Source organism: Hippoglossus stenolepis, chromosome 14 (genome assembly GCF_022539355.2).
Source record: "Hippoglossus stenolepis isolate QCI-W04-F060 chromosome 14, HSTE1.2, whole genome shotgun sequence".
Lineage (NCBI taxonomy): Eukaryota > Metazoa > Chordata > Actinopteri > Pleuronectiformes > Pleuronectidae > Hippoglossus > Hippoglossus stenolepis.
Window position 1 is genome coordinate 23,723,784 of NC_061496.1, and position 26,160 is coordinate 23,749,943.

General features: G+C 40.9%; 1 protein-coding gene across 3 annotated transcripts in view; it reads right to left on the reverse strand.

The window, feature by feature from the left end:
* Nucleotides 1-26,160, reverse strand: part of farp2 (FERM, RhoGEF and pleckstrin domain protein 2) — a 33,376-nt gene that overhangs the window by 1,915 nt on the left and 5,301 nt on the right. The window contains exons 3-28 of one of the 3 annotated variants that reach the window (XM_047342847.1): nt 21,717-21,821; nt 20,045-20,087; nt 19,882-19,960; nt 17,967-18,064; nt 17,451-17,565; nt 13,693-13,840; nt 13,493-13,588; nt 13,193-13,356; nt 12,977-13,045; nt 12,780-12,837; nt 12,394-12,682; nt 7,471-7,655; nt 7,215-7,304; nt 6,242-6,375; nt 6,065-6,146; nt 5,735-5,972; nt 5,013-5,143; nt 4,852-4,920; nt 4,681-4,770; nt 4,443-4,463; nt 3,920-4,002; nt 2,911-3,029; nt 2,532-2,715; nt 1,949-2,102; nt 502-609; nt 261-412 (exon numbers count right to left, since the gene is read on the reverse strand). In XM_047342847.1, coding sequence (XP_047198803.1) covers nt 261-412; nt 502-609; nt 1,949-2,102; nt 2,532-2,715; nt 2,911-3,029; nt 3,920-4,002; nt 4,443-4,463; nt 4,681-4,770; nt 4,852-4,920; nt 5,013-5,143; nt 5,735-5,972; nt 6,065-6,146; nt 6,242-6,375; nt 7,215-7,304; nt 7,471-7,655; nt 12,394-12,682; nt 12,780-12,837; nt 12,977-13,045; nt 13,193-13,356; nt 13,493-13,588; nt 13,693-13,840; nt 17,451-17,565; nt 17,967-18,064; nt 19,882-19,960; nt 20,045-20,087; nt 21,717-21,821 — 3,104 coding nt within the window. The remainder of the gene's footprint in view (nt 1-260; nt 413-501; nt 610-1,948; nt 2,103-2,531; nt 2,716-2,910; nt 3,030-3,919; nt 4,003-4,442; nt 4,464-4,680; nt 4,771-4,851; nt 4,921-5,012; nt 5,144-5,734; nt 5,973-6,064; nt 6,147-6,241; nt 6,376-7,214; nt 7,305-7,470; nt 7,656-12,393; nt 12,683-12,779; nt 12,838-12,976; nt 13,046-13,192; nt 13,357-13,492; nt 13,589-13,692; nt 13,841-17,450; nt 17,566-17,966; nt 18,065-19,881; nt 19,961-20,044; nt 20,088-21,716; nt 21,822-26,160) is intronic. The other 2 variants (XM_035176051.2, XM_035176053.2) reach the window with 2 other exon arrangements.

Below are 26,160 nucleotides of genomic sequence, written 5' to 3' on the forward strand. Positions count from 1 at the left end.
GATGTCGAGAGTTTGTTTCAGGCCTGAACGCTCCAGAGATCTCTGCGTTGTTGTGAATGCATCTAAGGGGAGAATCTCCTGTGTTGTTCATGTGTGAGCAAACTCTGGAGAAAGTCTGGTTTCAATTGTGTGGTCATTCTTCTGTGTTCATGTCTGAAAATGGCTTTCATTAAAACCAGTGTTATTTAATTACCCTGTGAAGTGTAAGACACTTCCTACGAGTCATGGAGTAAATGGTGAAATGGTGAACGCGCTCGTACCTTTCGAAGGTGTACTCGCTTTCCGCTCGGAAGAAGTAAACATGGGACTTGAACTGCAGCTTGAAGACGTACTCCTTGTGAATGCTATCAGACTCTTCTGGGGTGCTGACTGTGTAGCCGAGCAGGGGCAGGCTGGCCAGCGGGAAGTCGTCCTGTAAAACAACAACAGTCCCTCTCACCTCAGTTCAAATGTTTTTACTGGGTCCGCAGAAATAGTACGTGCAAAGATTTGAGGGCTGACCTGGTGAGTCTTGTAGAAGAACAAGCAGAAGTTGGTGAAAACGACCCAGAGTTTCTGCCAGCCGTTACTATTCTTGAACTTCCTCAGGAGGTACCCTGACAGCTGGTTCTATACATGTGGACAGAGCAGAAAAAACATGGGTGAGACAGAAGTGACTGAATGACTGGAATAAAGGTTCATACATTCCAAACAACACTCAGTGATTTATGCTTGTGTGGGAGCGACTGGTTGTGATTTGTTAACCTATTAATAAGTGTGTTATTTTCATCCATTGATCATGCTTTTCAGCAGACATTATGCTCATAGTGAGGTTGATCATTTTTAATTAGTGTTATTACTTTAAATGGTTTACATGCTCTGATGTTCACAAAACACACCACTGTCCTCATACTGTCCTTTGCTGCAGCTCCTGTTTCCAGCCTCTGTGTGAAGCCCTTGGTTTTAGCTCCTGTCTCTTTAAGGCCCCCCCCCTTCCAATAACATTACGCAATTGTGGGGCATCGTGACCCCAAAAGTATCGGCCGGGTGACTGAAGAGGTGTTTCAGGAGATTCACTGTTTGTGTAGGGGAGAGGAACTCCCTTTAATGGAGACCTTGGCCTTTTCAAATGTAGCTTTTCATTCCTTTTATATACTATACTACTCCTATATAGGCTAGTATAAATGAAACACTCAAGAGGACAATTTAAAAGATAAAAATCATAAAATGTCTCACTTATAGTTATAAAGATTATTTCACATGTACAACCAAAAAGATTGCTGCACTGACCTGTATAATGAATGTAAGGAATCGCCTCAGAGAGTGAGTTTTTTTATTGAACACGTTCTGGTGTTAAGGTTCGTCCTGATGTTTATATGTAAATAAACACTAATGCAACTCAGGTTATATTCTCCTGCTATTGATTCTATCAGTGAAGATAACGTTGCACTAACTAAAGTAAATCACTGCTAAAATAGGTAAATAAAAGGCAATAAAGACGAGTGAGCAGACACATTTGTTATAAAATGAAGGTCAAAGTCCCAAACGACTGTTGTAAACATCTTTCACAGTTTAAAGGTCTATGTTCAACTTAGTTCTGCTGCACACTTGTGGTTTTCTTGTACAATGAAGTATTATTAATGACTAAAAACAAAATAAATTGATAGTTTAATGTTTTGAGCCTGCATGTTTGAGTGCTCATGTTTCTTGCCTAAACCTGTGATCTATATTTATTATCATTATAGATAAAACCGATTCCCTGGGCTACAAAAAATTAATTCTGATTTGTGTTGAAGTCCTGCAGTCTGTTTTGAGCTTGTATCTCTTGACATGTGTAGGATGAAACACGATCTGTCCATAAATATAATGTATGATGTCTAAAAAACTCACTAAGTATGAGCTTAAATACTCGACTAACTGCTATCAACCCTGTCGCCTTATTTTCTGCTGTGGCCCGTGACTCTAGTACCTGATTCATGCGCAGATAATCAGTAAGAGACAGGTTCTGGTTTCGGTACCAGCAAACGTGTGTGATGGTGTTTGGTCTTTGGCCTTGGCCCAGGAGATAGCGCGGAGGGAGCTCTGGGGAAACAGCTGGAGAGCCGTAGACTGAGAGGGTGAAAAGGCAGAGAAAAGAGGGTGCAGAGACAAGTGTTAGCATGTTAGCTTTGAGAGGAAGAAGAGAAGGGATGAAGAGAAACCAGTTAGGAAATCCTCCAGGTCTGTGAAGTGAAAATATTAGTGTCAGGGGGAAAAATAACAGAACCTCTCGTGGATGCACATTATGAAAATAATTTGCATACGGAGCAGACTTCAATAAACAACAGAGACAACTCAGACACAGGAAATTAACAGTCACCAGGGGGGAAGAGGGACATTGGAGGAAAGTTAAGGGTTAGGAAGAGAAGGTAAAATTTCCAAGATGGGGACCAGAGCGACCACGGCCGATTGGCTTGAAGCCGCTGATGGGACTGTTGATGTTCATTAATGTGTGAGTAAAACCAGTGATGGTCTGTGAGTATTTGGGTGTGAAAATGTTTGTGCATGTGTCTCAATGTGGGTGGAGGAGTACCTCCACAGCCAGGCTGTGATCGGACATAGACACACTGGTGTTGCGGTGCCAGCACACATGCATGGTTGTGTTGGCACGGTGATGGGTCTGCTTGTCCAGCGAGGTCCGGGAGGAGTTCATGTCATCCTCGGACTCCTGCTCCAGAGAAACCTCGTCCGACGACCCTGAGGGAGGAGGGGCCCGTGGGGGAAGAGGGAAAGGAGGGGGGGGGGACAGGAAGTTGTGCCGAGGGAAGGGATTAACTGTACATCTGGATGGTTGGTATGTCCCAAGGGGGAACAAATATTTCCACAAGTGTAACAAAAAAATCAGTTTTGCGGTTACTGTACATTTACACACAATATTGAGGTAAATCTTACGGTTGGAGCGATCGCTGAGTCCAGGATCGAAGAAGATGGTGGATTTTTCATGCGACTTCTTGGCCATGTCGATAGCCAGGTTCAGATCTTCAATCCACTTCCCCATCTCCACTTTAGAACTGAAAATAGAAAACACAAAAGAAACGACAACAGTGAATTACACATGTTGGTAGGAAGTTATTCATCCAGACACTAGGGGGAGCTGGATTAAAGAGCATTTCTTTCGAAGTCAGATTTAAATGTTTTATTCTGCATTGCATAACATAATCTGCTTGGCTACTATTAAAGGATAAAACTAGTTCATCAACAGCTGGGTTTTATTTTTGAGCGTTTGTCCATAATTTCTGCAGTCACATGATCAGATTAACCAGATTATCTAAACTACTTCATTATTTTGAGCACATGACTGATATGGATATTAGGGATGAAAAGAGTTCCAATACTGATATATCAGCCAAACCCCTTATGACAAAGAAATATAATTGAGGCTTCATATTTTACAATTTAACCATAAAAAAATACAACAAATACAACCAAACACATGTTTATTCTGTCAAATAAAAGTTTTCATATTAGTGCATATCAGCAAATTTAAATGCCAATACGTCATAAGGCTCTACTAGATTGAGCTTTGTATTTTCTATTACTCTGTCATTAACAATACAAATTAGCAGTGCTGTCTCAACATTTACACAAAACACAAAATAGATTTCTGTATATATGTTAAAGTCTAACGCTGCTTTCAGACATACACTGAACTCCAGACATTTTCCTCACAAGATATTATGTGAGAATGCAAATGTACGAGCCAGTGAAGTCCTGGCTCCTGCATGCTTTAGACAGCCGTCACCCCTCACCTGAATGGGCTGCACATTTTCCTACTTGTGAACAAGTCTGACCCAGACAATCTCCTACTGAGTTCTGCATATGTGAAAGACAAACTCTGGAAAATGTCTGACCACATTTCCCGACAGCCACATCTGAAAACCCGGCTGGAGAGAAAACTCACCTGGCAGCCACCACGATGGTTCTCTGAGCAGAGTAGATGGTGAAGCAGTGGGGGACAGACCACTCATTCTCACTCTCCTCCACCTACACACAAGAGAGACAATCAGAGACATTTAGTCTGGTGGAGGAAAGAGCTGCTGTGTTCTAATGGAGATCTGAACAGCTTTGTGTGTTTACAGTGGTTTGAGATTAGGAACTGACAAGAGGGGGAACTGAGTCAGAAAGTCTCAAGTCAGAGAGATCTGCCAAACAGCCTCTACTGGAGCAGCTACATAGATATGGAGTCAAACCATGTACGTCCTTTCATTCAGCCTTTCATTCACTGTCCATACTTGGATGAATTTTGGAGAGGGAAACTTAACATAATTGGTTATATGACTACAATAGATAGCTGTGAGGACTGAGATGATAGTTGAGTCTTGGGTCATGTGTTAAGTGTGTTTTTTGGTGATGTGTCTACACAAGCATGGGGATGGGGAGGGTCGGGTTTTTCCGTCCGATCTGGCAGAGCTCAGAGGACTTACCGGTGCATCCAGCACTATGAGCTGCATCCAGGAGTAAAGCAGAGACATGCACAGTTAGGAGACCCAGCCCCTTCCTTCTCAACACACTGCCACACTGATCAGCTCACACTGAAAATCCTGGGTGTTGACACCCTCACATCTCATCACTGGGTATCACTAGTCATCTAATAGTGTCCTCGGAGTCATAGCAGGAGTGCTGGAGGTAAATTCAGGATATATTTAAAGCTTGAATACTCACTATCATGCCATGAAGGGGCAGCTGGCCGTGCACTTTGAACTGATTGGTTGCAGTCACACCTTTACTTGTGTAGAGGAGCATGTCTGAGAACTGAAAAGACGACAGACACGTCAAGAGATACTTTCAAGTTTACAATCATTGCAGAATGTTAAATTAGATTTTTGTACAAACCAGGAAAAACATTCTTTGCTGCAGCCCTTTCTTGGTGAGCTTGTACAGACATCCCTCTCGTATGAACTCCTGAAGACAGGAGAAGCTTGTTAGATGTCATGTGCAGTTTTTAACCAGTTTCACAGCGCCCCCTACCCTCTCCTCTGTGTCATTGCACTCACCCTCCCTGGAGCCGTCAAGTTCTCTATACCAATCAGGTCTCTCTGCAGCTCTGTCAGCTTCTGGAAATTCTCCAGCCGGATGAGACTACTCTGGAGTTGAGTGGCTATCTCTGCTACTTCCTTCAGAGCCTCTGTATAGAAAGACAAATGATCAGAATCCAAAATAGTAACATATCTGCCTCATAATTATCTGACTATAACGTATATATGTAGTTTTCCACAACTCATTCTATCCAATTTGACATTTTTAAAAACAATTTCAACATAACAGATTAACATCAACAATTACACATCACTCCCATTAAATGTTGGACCTTAGATGCACAAAATACTTCTGTAAAATTGAAGGACCGCCTACTCCGCTCACATCTCCCAATACAGTAATATCATATTTGTACGCCTCTCATCGTCCATATACTGATTTGTTTGTGGCCATGATTGATAATTTTCTTAAATAGGTAAAATCTTCACTAATCAGATGCACAAGATTCGGCCCATCCGGCTTCCTCTCTCTCCCTTGCTCTTGCTGACACAGACAAACACAGTCACGTCAGACACATCTGTAAACTTTGCATATAGAGCAGGGAAGTGATATCCGATCCCAAAAAAAGATGGATTTTAATACCAGGTGTGAACAGGCGAGCTTAACGCTATCCACTTTAGATCCGATCTCTCAGGATGGATGTTAATAGCAGGTCTGAACAGGATCTATGAGAACTCACCCTTGCAGTCGTCGTGATCTCGGTGATCAGGGGAGTAGTGTTTGCATAGTCTCTCCAGGATGAGTTTGTAGTGCATGAGGCGCTGGATTGGCTTGAGTAGGAACGTGTTGAGGGGCAGGTAGCACACCTTCTGCAGCTCGAACTCCTTGTAGACCGTTTCCAGCTTCTTCAGTCTCTTGCTGGCCTTCTCCAACTCTGTCAAAACCTCATCGTGCTTCTGCAGGTAGCTGGTGAACTCCTGAGGATGATGAGCATAAAATATGTGACATACTGTTTGCCAATCCAACATGAGTATAGGTGGTGATGTTAATTCATGAGCTAAGAAATCACCTTCAGAGCACACATGTTCCTCAGCATCACATCACCAATCCTCTGGTAGTCGCCTTTGACATGAGCATTTGATCGTCCCTCCCTGGTGAAACACAGGTATGGCGATATATTTGTTACTATGACGTGAGGAGTTTGAATAGATCTTACCACACATAAAAACAGTGAAGGACCACCTACCAGAGAGCCAGCCTCTGGTCTAACTCCTTGAGGAAGCCTCTGTGGAACTCATAGATGGGGTCGATGTTGGAGAAGAGGAGGGTCATCAGGCCTTCGGGCATGGCGTTTTCTTTGATCACAGCGCTGCGGAACCACTGGGAGCAGCACAGGAACAATATAATCCTTAGTAATATATCCTTTAGTGCATAATGTTTCATAACATTTTCCTCACAACAACCACATTGTTTGTACATTGTCTTGGTAAATCCAAATAAGAAGAGAATAGAATCTATCTATCCATTTAGCTGTTTGCCTTAAGAACTCATATCGAGAACCATTCATCTTATCAGCTTCACACTTGGCATTTGTATTGTTAATGGCCCAGGGAAGTGCATTGTTGAATTTGGTGCGATTTAGACATAAATTATGTTAAATATTAATAACATTTGAATAAACAGGCAAACAGTGTCTTGAAGTATGAGGGGGAGGGGCTTAGCAAGCAGTCTGAAGACTGAGTAGAACATATCTTCTTTTACGACCTTGGATAATATACCAACAGGTAAATGGCGGCCTGCAAAACTGGCAGATCAGCAATAATATCTGGCACGCCAGATCATTTTGATAATGATTATTTATGTTTCACCATATCAGACTGAAACAGTCATCCAGCACAGGTGCAGATCTCCAACTACAACATTCATATAAACACTTCGTGCTTGGCAATTTTTCTACAAAGTAAAAGCCTAACATTCATTTTGTTGCTGCAATGCTTTATATCGAGCAAAAGTACACAACTTTTATTTTTTTTTAATTGCAGGCCTTGGTTCGAACATTGTGTCAATTACTTAACAGACCTCTGGAATAGCCGACATGCAAATAAAGCAGGTAGGATGAACACAGTTTTCTAACCTCACTCTGCACTATAGACTATTTATAAAAAGCTCTGCACACAATGTCCACGCACACTGCACTAGTTAAAAAATGATCAACTCACCACAGTGATGACCTCGAGGTCTTTGAGGTACGTCCGCTCTGTGGTCAGAATCTCTTTGGCAATGAAGTAGGCCTTGTCGGTAGGATAACGCTAATAGAGACAGAAGTGATCAAATTGAGTTTTGAACAACTCTCATGAGAAAACTGAACATTTTCATCCCATGAAACATTACAAGGACGGTTAAGTCTGTTATATCTGCTCTTTTAAATATGGATTGTGAGGCAGGGGGTGGAAGGGTGGCATGTAAGCTGTGTACCTTCCTCCTGCCCTCCTCCTCCTCCTCTAGCCTGGCATTGCTGCCCACCTCGCTCAGGATGGGGCTTTGCAGGGGCGACGGGGCCTGGCCCGGCAGGCTGAGGGTGGACATCTGGAAGGAGGGCGACAGGCAGAGGGGATCCTTGGAGTTGAAGGGCGAGAGCTGAGGGCTGTCCACAACGGATTCTATGGAAGAGGGAAAAACAGAATATTTGAAACTGAATGAAATTAGGGTCTTTTATGTCAAATTAACTGCCTGCTGAAATCAAATTACAGCGTAAAGGCTGGAAAAGTGAAAAAAAAAAGAATCACAAGGGTTGAATGAGTCTACCCAAACAGGCCGAACATGAACTTTTGTAATGGGTCGAGTTTAGGTCAACAATGTTTTGATCTTTTCAAAACAAAGTGAAACTAGTACAATAGAAAATGTGTAACAACGTTATATGTTGGAGCTTTATCTTCTTCTAACCCGTTTCTCCTTAATTATCTAATTTCCCCTCAGAGAAAAAAAAACTGCACATTTCAACAAAGCAAGTGGAATGGTTCATCACACACATTGGCCACAAATGAAAGAGGAGACAGCCGAGTCGACCAAAGCCAAGTAATGGTTCCCACATTTTCCCCCTTCTGCCATTGTTTTCAGAGCCGTCTACCAGAGGGACAAATGATTCATCACCAACTTATACGAGCCCAGTTCCAGTTGAGAGAACAGGCCCTGCTGCTTTTGTTCTGCCTGAGAGCTTCACTACACAACAAACGAGGAGACAAAACAAGTAGATGAAACGCTGGGCTGTCGTCTTTACCGAGTCACAGGTCACCACAGCTGTTCTTCTAATTTTATTAGAGGGAAAAAAGGGAGAGAGGAAAAAAAGGAATGGGGAAGGCCGAGAGGAAAGAAAAAAAAAAAGAAAAAAGAGTCAGAGCTCGACCCGGAAATAATTGCTCATGCAAAAGACTTATCAAGAATGTGGCTCGTCTGGAGGGCAAAAAGTTTGTTTATAGTTTATCTGAAGAGCCCCACAGGGGAACGACACGAGAGGAGGAGAGGGCAGACGTCAGGCTCCACAGTGGGAGGACGGGGGTTTTGCTGTGGAATGACTTGGCACAAAGCCTGTCTAAACAGTGAGCACGTACACACACACAGCTGGAATTAGGTTGAAGAATCTTGTGTATGAGTAGGACCCAACCCCCAACAGCATAAGAGACTGTAGCCTCAAATATTAAAAGAAAACGACTGTGTGTACCGACTTGTTGCAAGACAATACTGGCTTCTAATTCCGTTACACTGTGGAGAACACCACACTAACATGGTTAAGTTCAAATTCTCCGGAGGGACATGTGATGCAATTGTTCGGAAAATGAAAAGGTACTGGCTCAAGTGTGGAGCAATAAAACTTCACAAACAATTCGGAGAATGTTGCTACTACATGTCACCCCAGCTTTTAAAAACAATTCACCTATACACAATATTTTCAATCTGGTTATATATTGTATCCCCACAAACCTGATGGATTCTATGAGTGCTATATAAGTCTTATGAGTCGTTAGTTCTGGATTATAAGAATCTTTCATTTAGCCATTGAAAGAATGTGTCCCACCACAGGGGTTGAAAGAATTACATGCGCATTGCTTGAATGATTTCAGTCTGCATCTCAAAAAGAATCTGACATTCATGGTACCCAAAAGTGATTATTTTATTCTTGAGAGTAAAACATACAAACATTAAGTACAAGTAGTGTATAATTAGTAAATATACAAGTTCAGGATTAAGTGATGATTACTTGATGCCTAAGTGCAGTTAGCATAGGTGGTTATAAATGTCAGCCCGTCATGGATTAAATCGTAAACGTTGAGATTTGGGAAGTGTGACATGGCAGACAAGGAACCAAGGCAAAATGTAAAAAGTAAAAAAACCATCAAGACAAACCCTTCATCAGAACTCCACTTGTTATACTGTAACTGATGCTGTGTGTGAAAAAGTGGCGCTCCACACAGAGACAACTGCCCACACTTGTGATTGTAGAGGGATTTCAAAATAATACTTCTGAAAATACATTTCTCTATTTTCATGAGCAAAAATAAAAATGGCTTCTCGCCATCCTTCAAAATGACAATGAGAACAGGTGAGTATTCATCAACAGTCTTCTGACTTATGAAAGAGGAAAGCTATTCGTTGACACGGCTCCTATACCACAGAGGTGGTTGACAGGAAAGTCCTGAACCTATTTCTAAAGTAAACAGGCACCTGAGATAAAAGCACACTGCATGAAAAGAGCAAAGGTAAGTGCTTCAAGGCACTGCGGTGCAAGTGCTGCTGACTAAACAAGACACTGTAACATGGACACAAAAGAGCTAAGTTTGCAGAAACTCAAGTGAAATCTACCTTCAAGCAGATTAAAGTAGGCTCAAAGAAAAGGAAATTAAGCATCGGGCTCAGAGGAAATGATATCCGTGAAGAAACAAAACGCTGCTAACATATCAGATTTCTGTGTTCTACGGTGCAGTAAAATCATTTCAAGTCAGACTTGACAAGACCAGACACCCCTGATCTGTGAAGCCTGGAGGGTGGATAACACTTAATAAAAAAAAAGCTTTTGTGCATGCAAGTATATTAGTGATGGCATGTGATCACACGACCGAAAACTACCATTCCTTTATCAATACTTAAAACGCCCAATATAGAAAAAGTATAAGAAAATAAATCAAAGCTAATGTGCAAAAGATCCCCCGTTTCCTTCCAATAAACAAAACACCACGTTGGCAAATCCTGAAGATGGCCAACGCCAAAACCCTGAAACGTGCCGACGGCCGCACGCCAGAGCAGGCGAAGCACCGATAACCTTTACCACAATCAAAGCCCACAATACCTGCTATTCTTAAAAGGATCTCCAGGAAGTCACAAACTCTGATGTCACACAGTCTTAATAATTAGCAATCACTAGTGTATCAAACACTATCGTACATTGTTCATTTATGTTTACCAAGGCCTTACATATGTGTAAGATGATACATTCGTTTTGTAGAAGGTGGTGTTTACAGTCTACTTAATGGCTCATGAGTACATTGCCTACATTCTTCTACTTAACTAAACATGAAGCTAAATGTTAATTACTGAAAAATATTTGTCATTTATCCTTCAACTACTACTGACTGAGTGTTAGTCTGATGTGAAACTGCTCCATCTACTTCAGCCAGTAGATGTCAGTGAGGCACACAAGTGCAAATGGAACATCAGGCCCCATGTAATGTCTTGTTTTAATACAGGAGGTCTGTGAGGATCACTGAACCTGGACAACTATTGGTTTCATTTTTACACCTGAGATTAGACATTAGATTAGAGACAGAATAATGATGCACAACAAGTACCTTCTGAGATAAGAGATTTCAGAGCCTGATAATAGTTCAGAATTTGTTCACTGTAAATTAAGCTCGTAAAAATTGGCAGCCTGTTTATTGGTCAAAATATAATCAAATATGTTTAAAAATCATAATATAATTTTTTATTAAGTTATTTTCGTTTTTTCCAATATTCAAATCATTGTCAGACAATCAAATCAAAAGGTGGATGCTGACTTGAACTGCTATGTATTCAGAAAGCAGGGAGCAAATCTAAGATATTCCGATGACAGGTTGTTTTAAATGATGTAAAACAACATAAAACGTTTTCCATAGTAGAAGCACAAATATTCTGCACTTAAAGGATACGCCCCAAATCACCCACTAATCAAAATTTGCTCTGAATAGGAGTGCTGTAGATAAGAAAGACGTGTTATTTTTCAACTCAAGAAAAGCTGAGTTTCATGAGAAGACAGGAATGATTATTAAAAAAAGTATCACGGCAGGTGTAGCAAGGACACCAGGTCAAATCACTGATACAAAAAAACAAGTGCTGCAGCAGAAAACTAACAAAGGGGACATGTGTTTTCCTCCACTTCCCAGTATAGACAATTCATTTCTATAATTGTACAGCCCATGACTGTGGCCTTAAAAGTGGTGCGGACATGTTACATGTTAATATGAGGGGATGCAGAGGTGTCTGCGAGTGCCAGGGCCTGCAGGTTGTGGCACTGAAGGAGGAAACCCTCTATACCGCTGCTCCCTGTCAGGGGATTACTGTAAAACAGGTTCTGCTCAGGGGGGAGGATGCTGTCAGAGCCCCAGTCAGAGTCTGAATCGGAGCTGCCATTCCCAGAGCCCTCAGTGGCTGTGGGCGGGTAGCTGAGCTGCTCGAGCTGCTCCACCAGATCAGTGAACTGCAAGGCAGAGCTGCTCTCAGAGCGTATGGAGTACGCTGGGAAGTTGACCATTGAGCTGGCCTCTGACTGGATGTCAGAGCCTGGCAGGCGAAGCGAGGAGGAGTCTGGGCCTCCATAACCCACTGACATGGACTCACCTGCAGAGCTGAGCCCCAGGTTGTCCAGGGAACTGCACTCTGAGCGGTTATTCACTAAGGAGCTGGTCTCAGAGTGACCAACAATGCTATCAGGGAAGTGATTGGTGTTACCATTCAGATCCTCAATGCCAACACTAAAGATCCTATTTTTGCTGAGGTCAGATTCTTCCACAACATGAAACTGATGTACTTTATCAAGACCAAAAGAGTAGGCCTCGGCCCCCCCACCGTAAAAGGAGATTTCAGTGGGATCATCATCTATGAACTCCTCGGTAACATGTAGAGGTGAGCCGGACATTGAGAACATGGGATTCTGTTTCGTACGCAAAAGCTCTGCCTCGAAAGCTTCAGGTGTAAGAACCCCCTTCCCCCTCTTCCCTCCGCCTCCTCCCAACAAGCACCCGGGACCCCTTCTTCCACCATGCTCATTATCCTCATTGCCATTTTTGGAGGCCTTTGATTGGGAAGTGCCACTCTCTACACACACAAACAAGGGGCTGCAATGTACTGCTGCCTGATTGCTAGGGGCACCTTGAAAAGCGTAGTGGGATGGGGAAGCGGCCTTGACAGGTTCTTCCTTCAGTGGGCTGGGGGGTCTGGTGGCTTGCAGAGGGGACTGAAGCTGCTGCAGATGTGGCTGCTTCTGTTGTTGCTGATGCTGCTGGGAAGGCGATGGAGAATGGCTCAGCGTGGGAAAAGGCTGCGGCTGAGGTTGGAGTTCTGTCCGTGGGAGGCCACTTAGGATGTGTGCTGAGTGGAAAGACACTGTAGCGGAGGAAGGGGAGCCTGGGGTCCTGAGACTGTCATTGAATGACAAGCTCTGAAACAATGCAACACAGACAGATGATTACTTTATTCATCAAATACAATATTTAGAAGGTTTTACAGAAATGCATCATCTTTGTAGCACCACTGACCTGTTTTGGCACATCTGTTGCTAGGGAACGAGCAGACATTTGTATTTTACTGTTCCTCCTGAAGAAACAAAAAGGAAGAATTATGATAAACACAATGTGGAAACATTTCCTAGTAAATGCTTTGGAGGAATAGAAAGACAAACAACCTGTCTTTCCAATGAACAGTGTATGTACTACATATATGGGAACACACACACCTCTGGTATGGTGTTCGCTTTGCTCCGTTTTCCCTGATGTAGTCCACAAGTTGCTTTTGGGTCCTTCCACTGTCGAGAAAGAGTTTTTAATTAAAAATACTGAATAATGAAACCACTCAAACTTTTTTATGTTTCATTGTACAAGAGCCACCATAGTCGCTATAAACAAGCATCAAATATGACTTATGACTTTGTTATTATGTCAGCAGTTAATACCTGTATCTAAAGGATGAGCCTCTGGTGAAGAGTATAGCTTTGGATTTGGGAAGGGGTTGGTCAAACATGCGGAAGAATGAGTGATATTCCACACAGATCTTCCAAAAGATTTTACAATTGTCTCGACTGGCCATCATGAACTCCAGAGTGTCCTGATGAGGCCCCTACGAACAAAGATCAAAAACAAATTGAATGAAATCACATAGCATGCTGGTCTACCTAGCAGAGACATAAATAAAACAAGTGATCCAACACAGTCAATTTGTAAACAAGGACACAAATCTTTTCATTAATACGTACATGGACTTCTGGGTGAAGCTTGATAAGGAACCGTTTTCTTTTGAAGCTCAGTTTACGAATCTTGGACCAATTAAAGGTATTTATTTTTGTGTTGCCCTGGGAGCAAACAATATGTTAAAAAGAGAGAAATAAACTTTAGAAACAATGTTAGGGACTTAAAGTCATGTTCACAAAAGAAAGCTGTAATGACAAACAATTACCTGAAAAACCTGAAGACCCATGTGAGCAACAGCCAGATTGATCTTGGTGCCTTCTCGATCAGCTGCCGGGTGAAAACGGACACCATACATCTCCAGTTTACGGGCTATCTCCAGGATTTGAAAATCTGATTCAGCTGGAGTCTGGCCCCTGGAGAAGACAAAATAAAAATCCCATCAACACTTCAAGCTGGTCTTATAGTACACAAACAGCTGATGTACGGGTTTGAATTATATCCTCTGGTCATGTAAAATCTCAGTCTTGGGTTATTGGATCATCATGGTCCAGTTAACAGTTGACATGGCTCACAATATAATACAGATTATAAAACTAGACACTGTCCAACATTGGTTCAAGACCAGTTTCAAAAACAGGACCTGAAAATCATCTTCTCAACCCCACAAAAATCAAGTCAAAAATATTTAGTGTAATCATACACTCTGAATAAAATTTTAGCAACGACATCAAGTCAATAACAATAAAAGTTTTAGAGAGAAAACAACATTCTTACCAATTATCAAGTAAAAAAAAATTGACTTTTAAACGTTGCTTTTAATCTATGTGCTCACCATGACAAATCTTGGATGTCATGGTAGAGTATGTATTTAAGTCATTGATATATTATGTAGCACAGTTTTAATAGTTGTTTATGAAATGTGCTCCATAAATAATAAATGCGTTACCTTTCTCATAGTTCTTAAAGACCCCTTCACGATCATCACATTTTAAGTAATTACCATATACATGTATACTTTTTATCCACACAAGTACATCTGTCATTTGCCATATGATCCTTGAATAAAACCAGATGGGTTTTTTTTAACCATACATAATGAAGACCAGGCCAACAGCTTGAGTTGAATTAACACTCAACAGGCTGAGGCTTTACAGGTATAAATATGTTATACTGTGTTGGTGTGTATGTATATTTATGTGTTACATAAACATACATACACACACATATTTTAATGATGCACATTGCAATGAATGAGGATTGTGGAGCCAATGATATGTAACCTAGTGGATATTATGCAGTTTTCCATTTGATTTACTGCACACAATCTGAACAAAGTAAGATTGTATCATATGCCAAGTAGTGTTACCTGAAATCCTTTACAACTATGAGGATTTGAGAAACGTTATCTAAAACTATGTGATTACAACCAAACAGCATGTTAGGAAGACATATCCATCCAATCATCACCACATTCTAATTTTGTTCATCCGTTAAGCGGTGAAATCTCCTTAGGGCCCTCCCCTGCCCCACTGGCCTTATGGCTAATAGACCAGCCAGAGCAGGGGATTAGGCCAGGGAACTTGCCGCTTGTGCTTCCACCCTGGCAACTGAGGGAAGAGATTAGCAAAGGTCTTTAGAGCTGCCTGATACACTGGGTTGAAAAGAGCCCCCGTTGGCCACAGGATAGTACTGTGATAACAAGGAGGCTGGTGGTGGGAAAAGTGCAGAGAGGGGTTTTGTCAGGCTCTAAATTCTGGAATGGGAAGAACCCCCTATTATAGTTGTTCAGCAGGAATATTGTCTCTTTCCAATTACCTAATCATAGTTACCACTTAACATTTGTGTTTGAAGCTACATGGAAGAGGCAAGTGCAGTGTATCACTGCTTCCAAATGGCAAACCTTTGTTTGTGTGGTATAATTTGGAATTTAAGGCTCTCCGAGTTCAATGTGTCATGTAGCATAGATTACAGAGTTTGCGCAGAGTGCATGCACTGTGCAAGTATAGGCATACATGGCCACCGCGCCACAAGTTGAGCTGGGATAAGCTGCCTAACAAAGCCCGAGTGAAGTTAAAAATGACTGAACAAACACCAACAGAAGGCAAAACACAGACACCTTCAGCCTCATAATACTCCCTGTTAGATTAATTGTTTTAAGTGGATCATCCTCACTGACTGTTGCTTAAAGACAGCAATCTGCTAACTATGTCCATTGGAAATAACTTGCCATTGCCAGCTCGACATATAACATGTTTTACTTTCTGCAAAACTAACCAACAAAAGAATATGAAGAATATACACAAGTGAAGTTTAGCAGAATCATTCTCCACAAAAAGTGCATTATGAGATGAAAAGCAACAGATAGCAAAACATGACATATGTAGTAACCAATTACACAGTGGGGGAGATAGTTACAAACAACTTTTGAATACTTTAGACCCAAGAAAAAGACTGCCTGACAGAAAATGGTTCCGTCACCCAGTTCGGCCTAAATTGTATAATTCATGTCTCCAAACTTTGGTGCAACAACCACCAATTAATATCAAGTTAAAAAGCACAGACTAGGATGTCTTTTGCAAACAGTGAAGGGATGTTAAATATCATCTACTTATTATCAGACAAAATCCCACAAGATATCATGGCATTATTTGTTTGTCAATATCGCACACCTTTACTCCAAACCACATATGACGACTGAATGAGCCAATTTTCAAATTCACCCAGCAGCTTTTTGCTTTCTCAGCAATGACAGTTTCCAATTTCTCCGCATACCATGTTCACTTCACAGCTAAATAGACAGTGAAAATGATACCAGAAACCTCATATAGCAGCCGTCACGTGCTGCACACGCATCCAGTACGGCATAGGCATAACATCCAGTGAGAGTGAAGAGGTATGTATGCATTTAACGAAAGCAAGTGACACCATGAAAACAAAATTTTCACATGTAATCTGGGAACCAGTGTATTATTTTACACCTCTCACAAAAACTGATTTTGCTTCTCGCTAATGTTGTTTCCTTGGTTTTACTGTGATTAAACTGATCATTTGTATCCCCAAGACATCACAGCAGGAGGTTAACTGCACTGAACCACAACTGTGCTCAGGTCTGAGGCCAGACCGTGACAGCCCTGCCCTCAGCCAAGCTGTGACGACGTCACAGTAAACTGGTTTAACATGGTGTCAGGAGTTAGGAATCAATCACATTTACTCAAGCTAAAGGGTTGTTTTACTACACCTGGTATATATTGTTTATACACTTAACTTTAAAGTAAGTAGCTATAATTTTAAGTGTTGTACTTTACTATAATTTAAGAGGCATAGCAAGATTATAGAAAAATTAAGAATATTATGAAATGTGCACAACAGAGTTGAGCATAAGTGTGAAGTCAGCAGCTGAGACAGAAAGCTGCTGCTGCAGCCTGGTACTCAGCTGGTGTTTTCTGTGGTTGGTATGAGACACTGCAGCAGTAAATGTAAACTTAATAGGATCATTATAATTGTTTGAAGGAGCTGGAAGAGGTGCAGACTTTGACTTTCTTACTGAGTTAATTGATTCGCTGCTAACTCCTGGTTTGACAAAACCATTTTTATTTCAAAATTAGCAGGTAATTTAAATGCGGGTAAACCCACTAACAAAAAGCAATTGACTTATCTCCCATTGACAGTAGGTGTTTGTCTTTCTGCTTTTTTCGCAGATACGTCATGTTCGAAGTCACAAACGCACCAATGACTGAGGCGCTCTCTCACCTCAATGTGTTACCAAATTAATGTGTTCACCCTGGTGTTTTGTTTCCATAAGAGTCAATCAGAGCTGGAGCTGCAGAGTCTTTTGACCCGGGAGTGAATGCCAATTGAATCCATTACCATTGCAGACAAAATCCAGATGTTAGTGAGTTTTTTGACCAGTGGAAAAGGGACTTAAAAATGTGGCAACAACAAAACAGTCAGTCAGGTAAATGAGCAGCACTGAGAATGCAACATGGAAACAAGGCGTCTTATAGACAAGGCGGCACAACTTACAGATGTCTGCGGTGGAGCTCCATGATCCTCTCTTGCACCTTCTCCTGGTAAGGCAGCATCTTGTTGCTCCTCAGGTAGTCTCCGTCTGCCATGTCGTCATAGTCGCCAATCTCCGCTGTGGAGAAGAGGTAAGAAACATCAGTTTCTTTGTACATCGATGTAAGGTTCTATTTAGAAAAGTCTATTGATTCTGAATGTGTACAGATTGGATTTGATTGGCAATTAATTTCAAAATTCAATGACATTAGAATGTTATTTATGTAATAGAGCTGAATGGACCCTTCAATGTTAGGGTTGAATATTTCTCAGTAAAATACACTTAAACTGGAATTTTAAGCCTTTTACTCAAATTTTTCTCATCCAAACCATTTTAACGTTACTACAGCTGTTGTAAATAGATACATTTTCAAATGCAGTCATTACATTAAGAGACTCATTTTCATCTGGTACAATATATGTGCAAAGTAACCATCCCAAACTCTTAACATTGTAGTTACAATAACAGCTTAAACATACACTGGACAAGGTGAGATGCCAACAGGGCTGCAGTATTTTCTGTGCAGATCAACCTGCTCTCCATCAAATCTCTCTTCATCTGCAGGGAGAATAAATACCTACAAAGAAAAATACAGAGTTCAAGCATTTTTGTTCATGGGGAACTCAAAAGAAATCATGCTGGGTCAAATCATGTAACAACTCTTTAAAATAACTTTCTAAATCACAAACTTGTTTATTTATTAAAAGGTGGAGTGAGTCATTTTAAATCAATAAAAATATCTCCTCATAATATCTCCTCATTGTCAACTAGCTGTCCATTCTCTGTGTGTGTGTTTCTATACAGTCCAGGCTCTGTAAATGGGCAACAAAGTGGTTTGGACCGGGCCAAACAATACTATCCCAGCCAATCAGCAACAGGGGGCGTCCGTGCAGGTGCACAGGACAAGGAAAAGTAGAAGAGAAGAGGGGAAATGGGGGCGTGGGGTAAATCTGGCACATGCTAATGGCTGGTGCCAATATGAGGATTACCAAGGGAAGGAGAGGCAGCCGTCTATGGCGTCTAACCTTCTATTGCTGCCAGACTATGTTGAGTTGTAAATGGGACTGACTTGAACTGAAGACAAGAGGTGGCGCTAATGTGAGTGCATGGAGGCAACTGCTGCTGGTGGCAATGTGGTGGCAGCGGGACAGCGGCATATGCTCCACAAGATAATTGCATTGTCAAACAAAGATGGCTGAGGAGCAGCCAAAGAGATGAAGAAATATAAAAAGAAGCACCATGATCGGACAATGGAAAAGGCATGGGGGCTGATCTCTATCATGGCAACAACATTCATAGAATCACTTCCTCTTAGTAAAAGCACAACATTTGTTATATTGCAGTAATGCTTTATATCAAGCTGAAATACAGTGCTTTAATTTGAAAAGTTGTGAACTTGGATGGATTGAATTTAAAGGATGTGTCGATTGCTTAACAGACCTCTGAACTACAAGGAATATTTTGGAGGTAGCTGCTGCATGCGCATTAACACAGGCAAAGCTAACAGAACAGTCCATTCCAAACAAGCATATTAAGAATGGGCATAACACTCGCATCTTGATTTATTCAATAGCCAATATCAATCCATTGTTTTCCATTTTCTCCAGACTTGTAACAAAATCATAATTATCTTAAAAACAGGTGTCATGCACATATACAGAGAGAGATGCTTATAAAATTAGCATGACTTATTTTCTGACATCACACTTCTCTTTTCTCTGACCAGATGACTAGTTCCTTACTCTTCATCCTCTCACTGAAGTTGTTAATACTTATACCTGCTTTGCCACAAGGGAAGAAGGGACCCTTGTGTAATTTGAGGGGACCGACGCAACTTCTGTAGTAGAGCACATAAGGTCACTTGGCCTGGGTATGCCCAACTACAATACTATGCGTACAGATCCAGATCCCGTTTTTCTTTTAATTTTAAGAAAAAGAAGGCTGTGCTGCCTTTTCAGAGCAGCCGCTTTTTCCCCCCCATTGTAAAGTTTCTTCCAAAAGGTTATTATGTACAGAGATATACAGCTGCCAGACTCACAACATAATTCTGTCAAAGTAACTGATAACTTAAATCCCTGTACTCGACCTAAAACATGAGAACATGCAAGTCAGAAGTTACTCAAGGTCAAATTTTACAAATGTGAATCCTGCGTTGAAATTTAACGCTACCTTGAGTTTTTTGTTAAAGCAAAAATAAATACACAAATTGACACATGCATGGGCTTCTCACTGAGTGCAGCTAAGCATAAAAGGAATTTAGAATTTTTTTTTTTAGGAGGACAAATACTTGAATGCCCTGAAGCCAAAATCATGAGCTTCTGAAGAGTACAAAAAAGCCCTTCTGCACATGCAAGAGATAAATGTAATATCCAGTAGGAAATTACAGTCACTGACCTTGTGTACTCCTCCTGCAGCTGACCAGGGTCTGGAGGAAAGAATTTCACTGCCAGTCTAAACAGGGTATTAGCTGGTCCTGAAAAACAAACATGAAAACACATCATCAACACACATGCATTTCTATTAGAGGGAACCTGAGCTAATAATTGATCTCACTTACTTCTGACTTGTTTAAAAATGGGTTTTGTGGGTTCCAGCCAAACCTAGAGGAAAGAAATCATCCAATATTATGAGATATTTTTACAAAATCTGACAGGTGGTGACAGCTTTATCTTAAATTACTCTTTCACAACACACAGTTTGTATATTGTGTCAGCATCTAGATGATAGCAGAGATATGCGGCAATGTTTTGCCACAATCTTGTGGGCAAACGCTGGCCCACAAACCCTCACTGCCTGTCTTATTACATCTGGGCCTGATTGAGGGAGGAATGCCCCTAATCCAGAATGCTATATTGAGAAATTGGTATCAGCTGATATTTACCTAAATTCTTCTATCAGCTCATAGTTACACATATGCATGTCAGGGGAAGAAAAGTATAGATATACTTGTCCATCTGTTGCTTATGCAAAACAAAACCAATATGTTGGCTTTGATCTGTTGATAGATGAGAAATGTTTTTCATTATTTCCTATTTATTTAAATATTTACATTTACATTTTTAAATGGTTTTCTGCACAGGAAATGCAAATGATACACAATAGACAGCTTAATCTTTGCTTAGCCAGTTTTGTTCATTAGAAGGTTTAAGAACATTTAAGTTAAATAGTTTTTGCTGAGGCCTAGGCCTTTGGTCTGTTTTAGACCGTTTAACTGTGTTCACAGCAGGGCTGCGAATGTATGTAATGATGTGTGAATCTTTATGTTCTATTGTTTATTATTTGCACATTAGTTTATTGTTTTTTGGCAATGAATAATCATGATACAAATACAGACAGAAAGAACGAACTGGCTACCAGTGTGTTTTTCCTTTGACAAACATTGTTTGCCTTGGAAGTTATAGCAAAGACGAGCAAAGCTACCGGTAAAGCTGTATTGACGCAATTAAAAAGACGACCAAAATGAAACGTCCCATTTCCATTAACAAAATTGGAGGGTTCTGAGTTTGAACATTGGTGGAAATATTTTGGATAATTCAAGTAAACAAGTCAACAAAATATATAACATGGATCTGGTCGTTTTTAGACTTTTTAAATTAAGAATTGTTACATATTATATCTTAAATGAATGCCGGATATCAGAATAACTAAGAAATCACTCTGAATATCCCTCATCCAAACATCCTGCAATGGTGAGTATGAAGCTAAACATTTAGTTTGTTAATGGAAAATTTACATAAAAAAAACAAAACTGCAGAGCCACAGATGTGTTGTTTATAAAACTGCACCAGCTCTGTTCTCTTTTTGAAGAATGACTTTCATATCTCCTCTCTATTGCTTTACCAAAAGTTGTAGGTGGTCTTGAATTCCACTTATGCTTCTGGAAGAATAACATGATGGAAAGTCTGACATATGGGCACATGTGTCAGACGAGTTAAAAATATGCTTAGATTATATACTGCTCAGTTCCAGTGAAAACAACACAACCTCACTGTGTGTGCTGTAGGAAGCTAGTTAGCTAGAAGTAGCTGAGGAATGACTCAGAAGTTGGTCCTGTTCCCTGACTTGGGTCTCTCTGTCAGCACGCTGTGACCTTTGACCTTTAAAATGTTTCCTACATTTGCTGGTCAATACTTAACTGACACATGTAATCAGTTTGCATGTCAGTTCCTGGATTTTCAATGTGTCCGTTTCAAACAGGAATCTGAAGACACGCTTCCTGGCGTACATACCCAGTTCATCTGCATGTTCTGATACTCGAGGCCAAAGTAATCACTCTCGATGAGGTTGCCTCTGTGGAAAACCTCAGAGAGGAGTGCCTGTCCAAGAGCTTTGGGCTGGAGGAAAAAAACAAAAACAACAGAGGAGATGGAATCATTATTTTCATCACTACATCAGCATTAGGATCTCATATGACCAATGATGATACATCATAGAATATGAATGATGGGAAATAGCTTTCTTTTAACAGAACAAGGCAGCTGACAAAAAACATTGGTGAGTTACAGAAATCAAATCTTTACTCAGGCTACATCCACATTATTGCGTTTTCGTTTGAAAACTAATCAACTCTGCCAAGGAAACACTTGCCGTCCACACTACTCAAAGTTTTTGAGCCGCTAAAACGGTGAAGTTGGAAGCGCTTCTGGCCCTGCTCTAGTTTGAAAACTCCAAGTCTGGACGGGTTGAAACAGATGACGTAGACACTGACAACCGCTTGCTAGTAGGGTCTTTTAGGTCACGACATAGCCCTCTCTGATTCGTCGGGCTCCTATCATCTGACCCAATTCAGGAAGAAAACAACCGGAGGCTCTCACTAGGACATTTGCGTTCACACATTCACCTCCTCTGGAAAACTGCAGAGGACCTCTGGAGTTCAGGTGCAGAAAATATTTGGCGTATGTAAATGATCCACTTCATTACGTGTATTATGGCCACATACCTTTCATCTATCGATTCAAATAGTTTCTTAGACTTTGATGGATGAATAGACAGCAAGAACGCATCCTACTGTACGTTTCCTGATATCTTCCTCTGAGAGCAGCAAAGTCACACGCAGGAACTCTAACGATGTTTACCCTCTCAGCTCTCTGGGGTTTGTTTTCACTAAATGAAGAACTAATTACTATGTACTAAGAACACACTGCACTTGAGGTTTGGAATCCAAGCCTGTGACTTTTCGAGAAAATTATAGCCTGAGACATCTGGTTGTAATGTAAAATAGTATTTTTAAAAGCCTTATAAAAAGAACTGCTTTGCATCGGCTAACGTCGAACACTGCAGCTCAAAAGAGCACCAGGAGATTTACTGTAGTTAGTCTTTTCATTCCTTTGATACAATCACATGTTCTGCATCACAAAAATCTATAAATTGCAGGTGAAACCTACTGACACGCCATCCATAAATGTAGGAATCTGCTGTAAAATGCCTTTTTTTCTGTGCATTTACAGTGTCTGATTTCAGCTGATCTCAGCCTGGGAACAAAAGCCAGTGTGTTACAATAATTTGTCTGCATCATCTTTAAGCGGAGGCCAAACATACTACTCACAAAGCATCAGTAAGTATCTGAGACCAAATGCACATTTTGAAGGATTCTGTCTCTGTTCGACTCGTTCAGTGAAAGGCAATTCAACTAGGAGTCAATGTAATCGTATACTAATCTCAAAGCTGACGGATGCCAATGTCTGATGTGCTTGGTAAACAAAGTAATTTGAGCGAAACTAAATCTTCTCTTTGAGTAAAGGCAACATGTCCATACAAAAACCTCCATTTCTGCTGTTTCCACTTGAAAGTATATAATGTTCACATCCTTAAGGTGTAAATTAATTATAAACAGCATTCAAGATCCTAGAAATGCATAATAAAAATAATCAGGCTGATCCCCGCTAAGCCTCAGGATTTATATTATGTATATATATCAATTGATACTCTACCAAAACTATAACTCAGAATTACGGACTTAAGTTCGACAAGAATAGAATAAACTGTTATATGAATGTCATGAGCAAATGTCTCTGTGTTGACTGGTGTGCTTTCAGAGGCCCCTCCTTTGTGTTACTCATTAACCCTCTGCAGGAATGTTAAACTGTATTCAGAGCGCTGTCGTCTCGAGGGAGAGTATAAATCTCCTCTGGGATATTTAGCTTTTATCGTCCACAATCTGAGAGGGAGGGATGACGGAGATCTAATTTCTCACTGACAGCTAACTAATAGGAAAAGGCACACGACTGAAGATCACCCTCGCATGAAAACACACAAAAAAGTACAGTGAACAAACTCCTTTCACTGCCGACTGCTGGGTTATCTGTGTGTCCGATCAGTTACTGTAGACACACTGTGGGTGCACAGTTATTAGAGCACTGCAGGGTTATCACCCTTGTAAAATGCGTGGCATCTTTGAGTTCAAGAGCAGAAACATGTGACTAAAGGAAAAGAGCCAAACTTGAATTTAGAGCAACAAAATGACAGACTGAGCACTCACTGTGGTGATCAGAGATCCAGGAATATAATATCAACCACAACAACATTGTGACATATGTCAAAGTATCTTCTGTATATAGAAGAAACGCCTTTTCCTTAAAGTTTGCCTTTGCTGAACCAATTTGGTACTTAAGCAAACAACAATTACAGTTGGCAGCAGCCCCATATGTTGCATTAGAGAAAGTGAGTCTCATCCAATTAAAATGTAAATACATCCAGTTTAGTCATCAAATCACAATTCCTATCACTCACAATCAAATCTGAATTATTGGGAGTGTGAATATCCTATGAAACCACAAAGCATTCCAAAAAAAATTAAGACTACATCCACGCTACGTTTTCCTTTGAAAATATGCGTTTTCAAACTAAAATGATCTCTATCCACATGAGCGTTACGAATCCATAACAGTATTAATCCCGAACCTTACTAAGACACCTAAAAACACAAATCACGTGATCACTCATGTACACTGGACATGCACCTGATGCGGCTAATGCTGGTCATTTTCTTCTGAAGGTGGGTCATGTTATCAAAGCTTGACGAATCAGCGAATGCGAAGTTTTGATTGAAAAGACCCAATCAGTTAGTGGTATTGAGTGTCTACGGCATTGTTTCCAACATTGTTGTTTCTACCATTCAAACTTATAGCAGCCCCGGACATTTGAAACTAAAACGGGACCAGCAGTATTTCCAAACTTCTCCGTTTTAATGGCAATAAAACTACGGAGTAGTGTGGACAACAGACGTATACATAGCGGAGTAAAACTTAGTAGTATGAATGTAGCCTAAAACTAGTTATTTGGTCACAAGCCTGTCTGCCATTAAGACTAAGTTTATTTTGCCATGCAGATAAATATGCGTCACAAATCAGCCCAAATGCCTGTAATGTGACAGTGAGATCGCATTTGTTAACACCCAACTTGTGGTATGACCATGGTCTCATCTCTGAGCTCAGATGTTAAGGCAGGTCAGTGGGTCACCCAATCAAGCTCCGAAAGCAGCAGGGATTATAACAAACAGATGTTTCTCTGGGAGGCAAATCTTCCTGTGTGTGCGTGTGTGCGTACTGAGCTTGAAAAGCAGCCCCCTATGTGGGAGGACCGCCTTTCTCATTCACAGAGAATGAAGAATAAAACAGACAAAAACACTTGTGTAACTCAAATATCATCCAGCCCAGTTCAGATTCAATACTTGGGTGGGTGTATCTTGCATGACAGGTTAAACACGGTTTATCAAACAGCAGTTGATACTTCCCAACATCCAGTGAATGGCGGTGAGCTCTAGCAGAACCTCCTACTGACAGCAGGGGTGTGTTGGGGCTTGTATTTGGCACAGTGGGACATACATTGTTTGGGCTTTACCACCAGCAGATTTCCTGCATTTACCATACATGTTGAATCTTGGCACACAGGTGGCCAATTTCACAAGTTTGTGAGAAGACATTTCAAAGTTCAACAGGTTCTCTGATGACTTTATTATCTAAATGTCGACTTTCAATTTTTGGCTGGTGCTGGTTTCTCTTTTCACTCTCGGGCTTTAGGACACACCTAATGACAGTTGGGCTGAACCTTTATTGGTAGATAAACACTAGATAGTGGTAATCAGGAGCAGGTGCTTTACTGTGCCTTCTGCTCAAGTCACCTGTGTAACCCAGATACTTTACAGCCTCAGCTTGGCTTTCAAAACAGAAAAACTTGATAGGTGGTGCCTAAGCTTCATCCAAACTAATACATTTTCATTTAAAAACTAAAGCACACAAATGGTAGATAGTCTGTATTTATATAGCACTTATATAGCAAGTGCTTTACAGTACAGTTGAACATTTACACTCACATTCATATAGTGCATCTATGGGCAGCACTTTTTGCCCATATGAGAAGGGCTGTGGGGTTCAGTATCTTGCCCAAGGACACTTGGCATATGGAATAGGGAAGCAAAACCCTTCTGGTTGGAGAACGAACCGCTTTACGTCCTGATCCACAGCCGCCCAGAGCGCTTTTAACATGACCATTCACATTCATTTGGCAGTGCCAGTGTGACCAGGAAGCATAGGAAGCCTACTCTGCAGTTTTTGCTTGCTTACAGAAAATACTACCACCAAGAAACAATGGTGATAAATAAGACCAGGGTATTTCTTTTCTTGGACCATTGACAAGGTAGAATTGTGACTGACAGTAGCTACGTGGGCCAGAAAG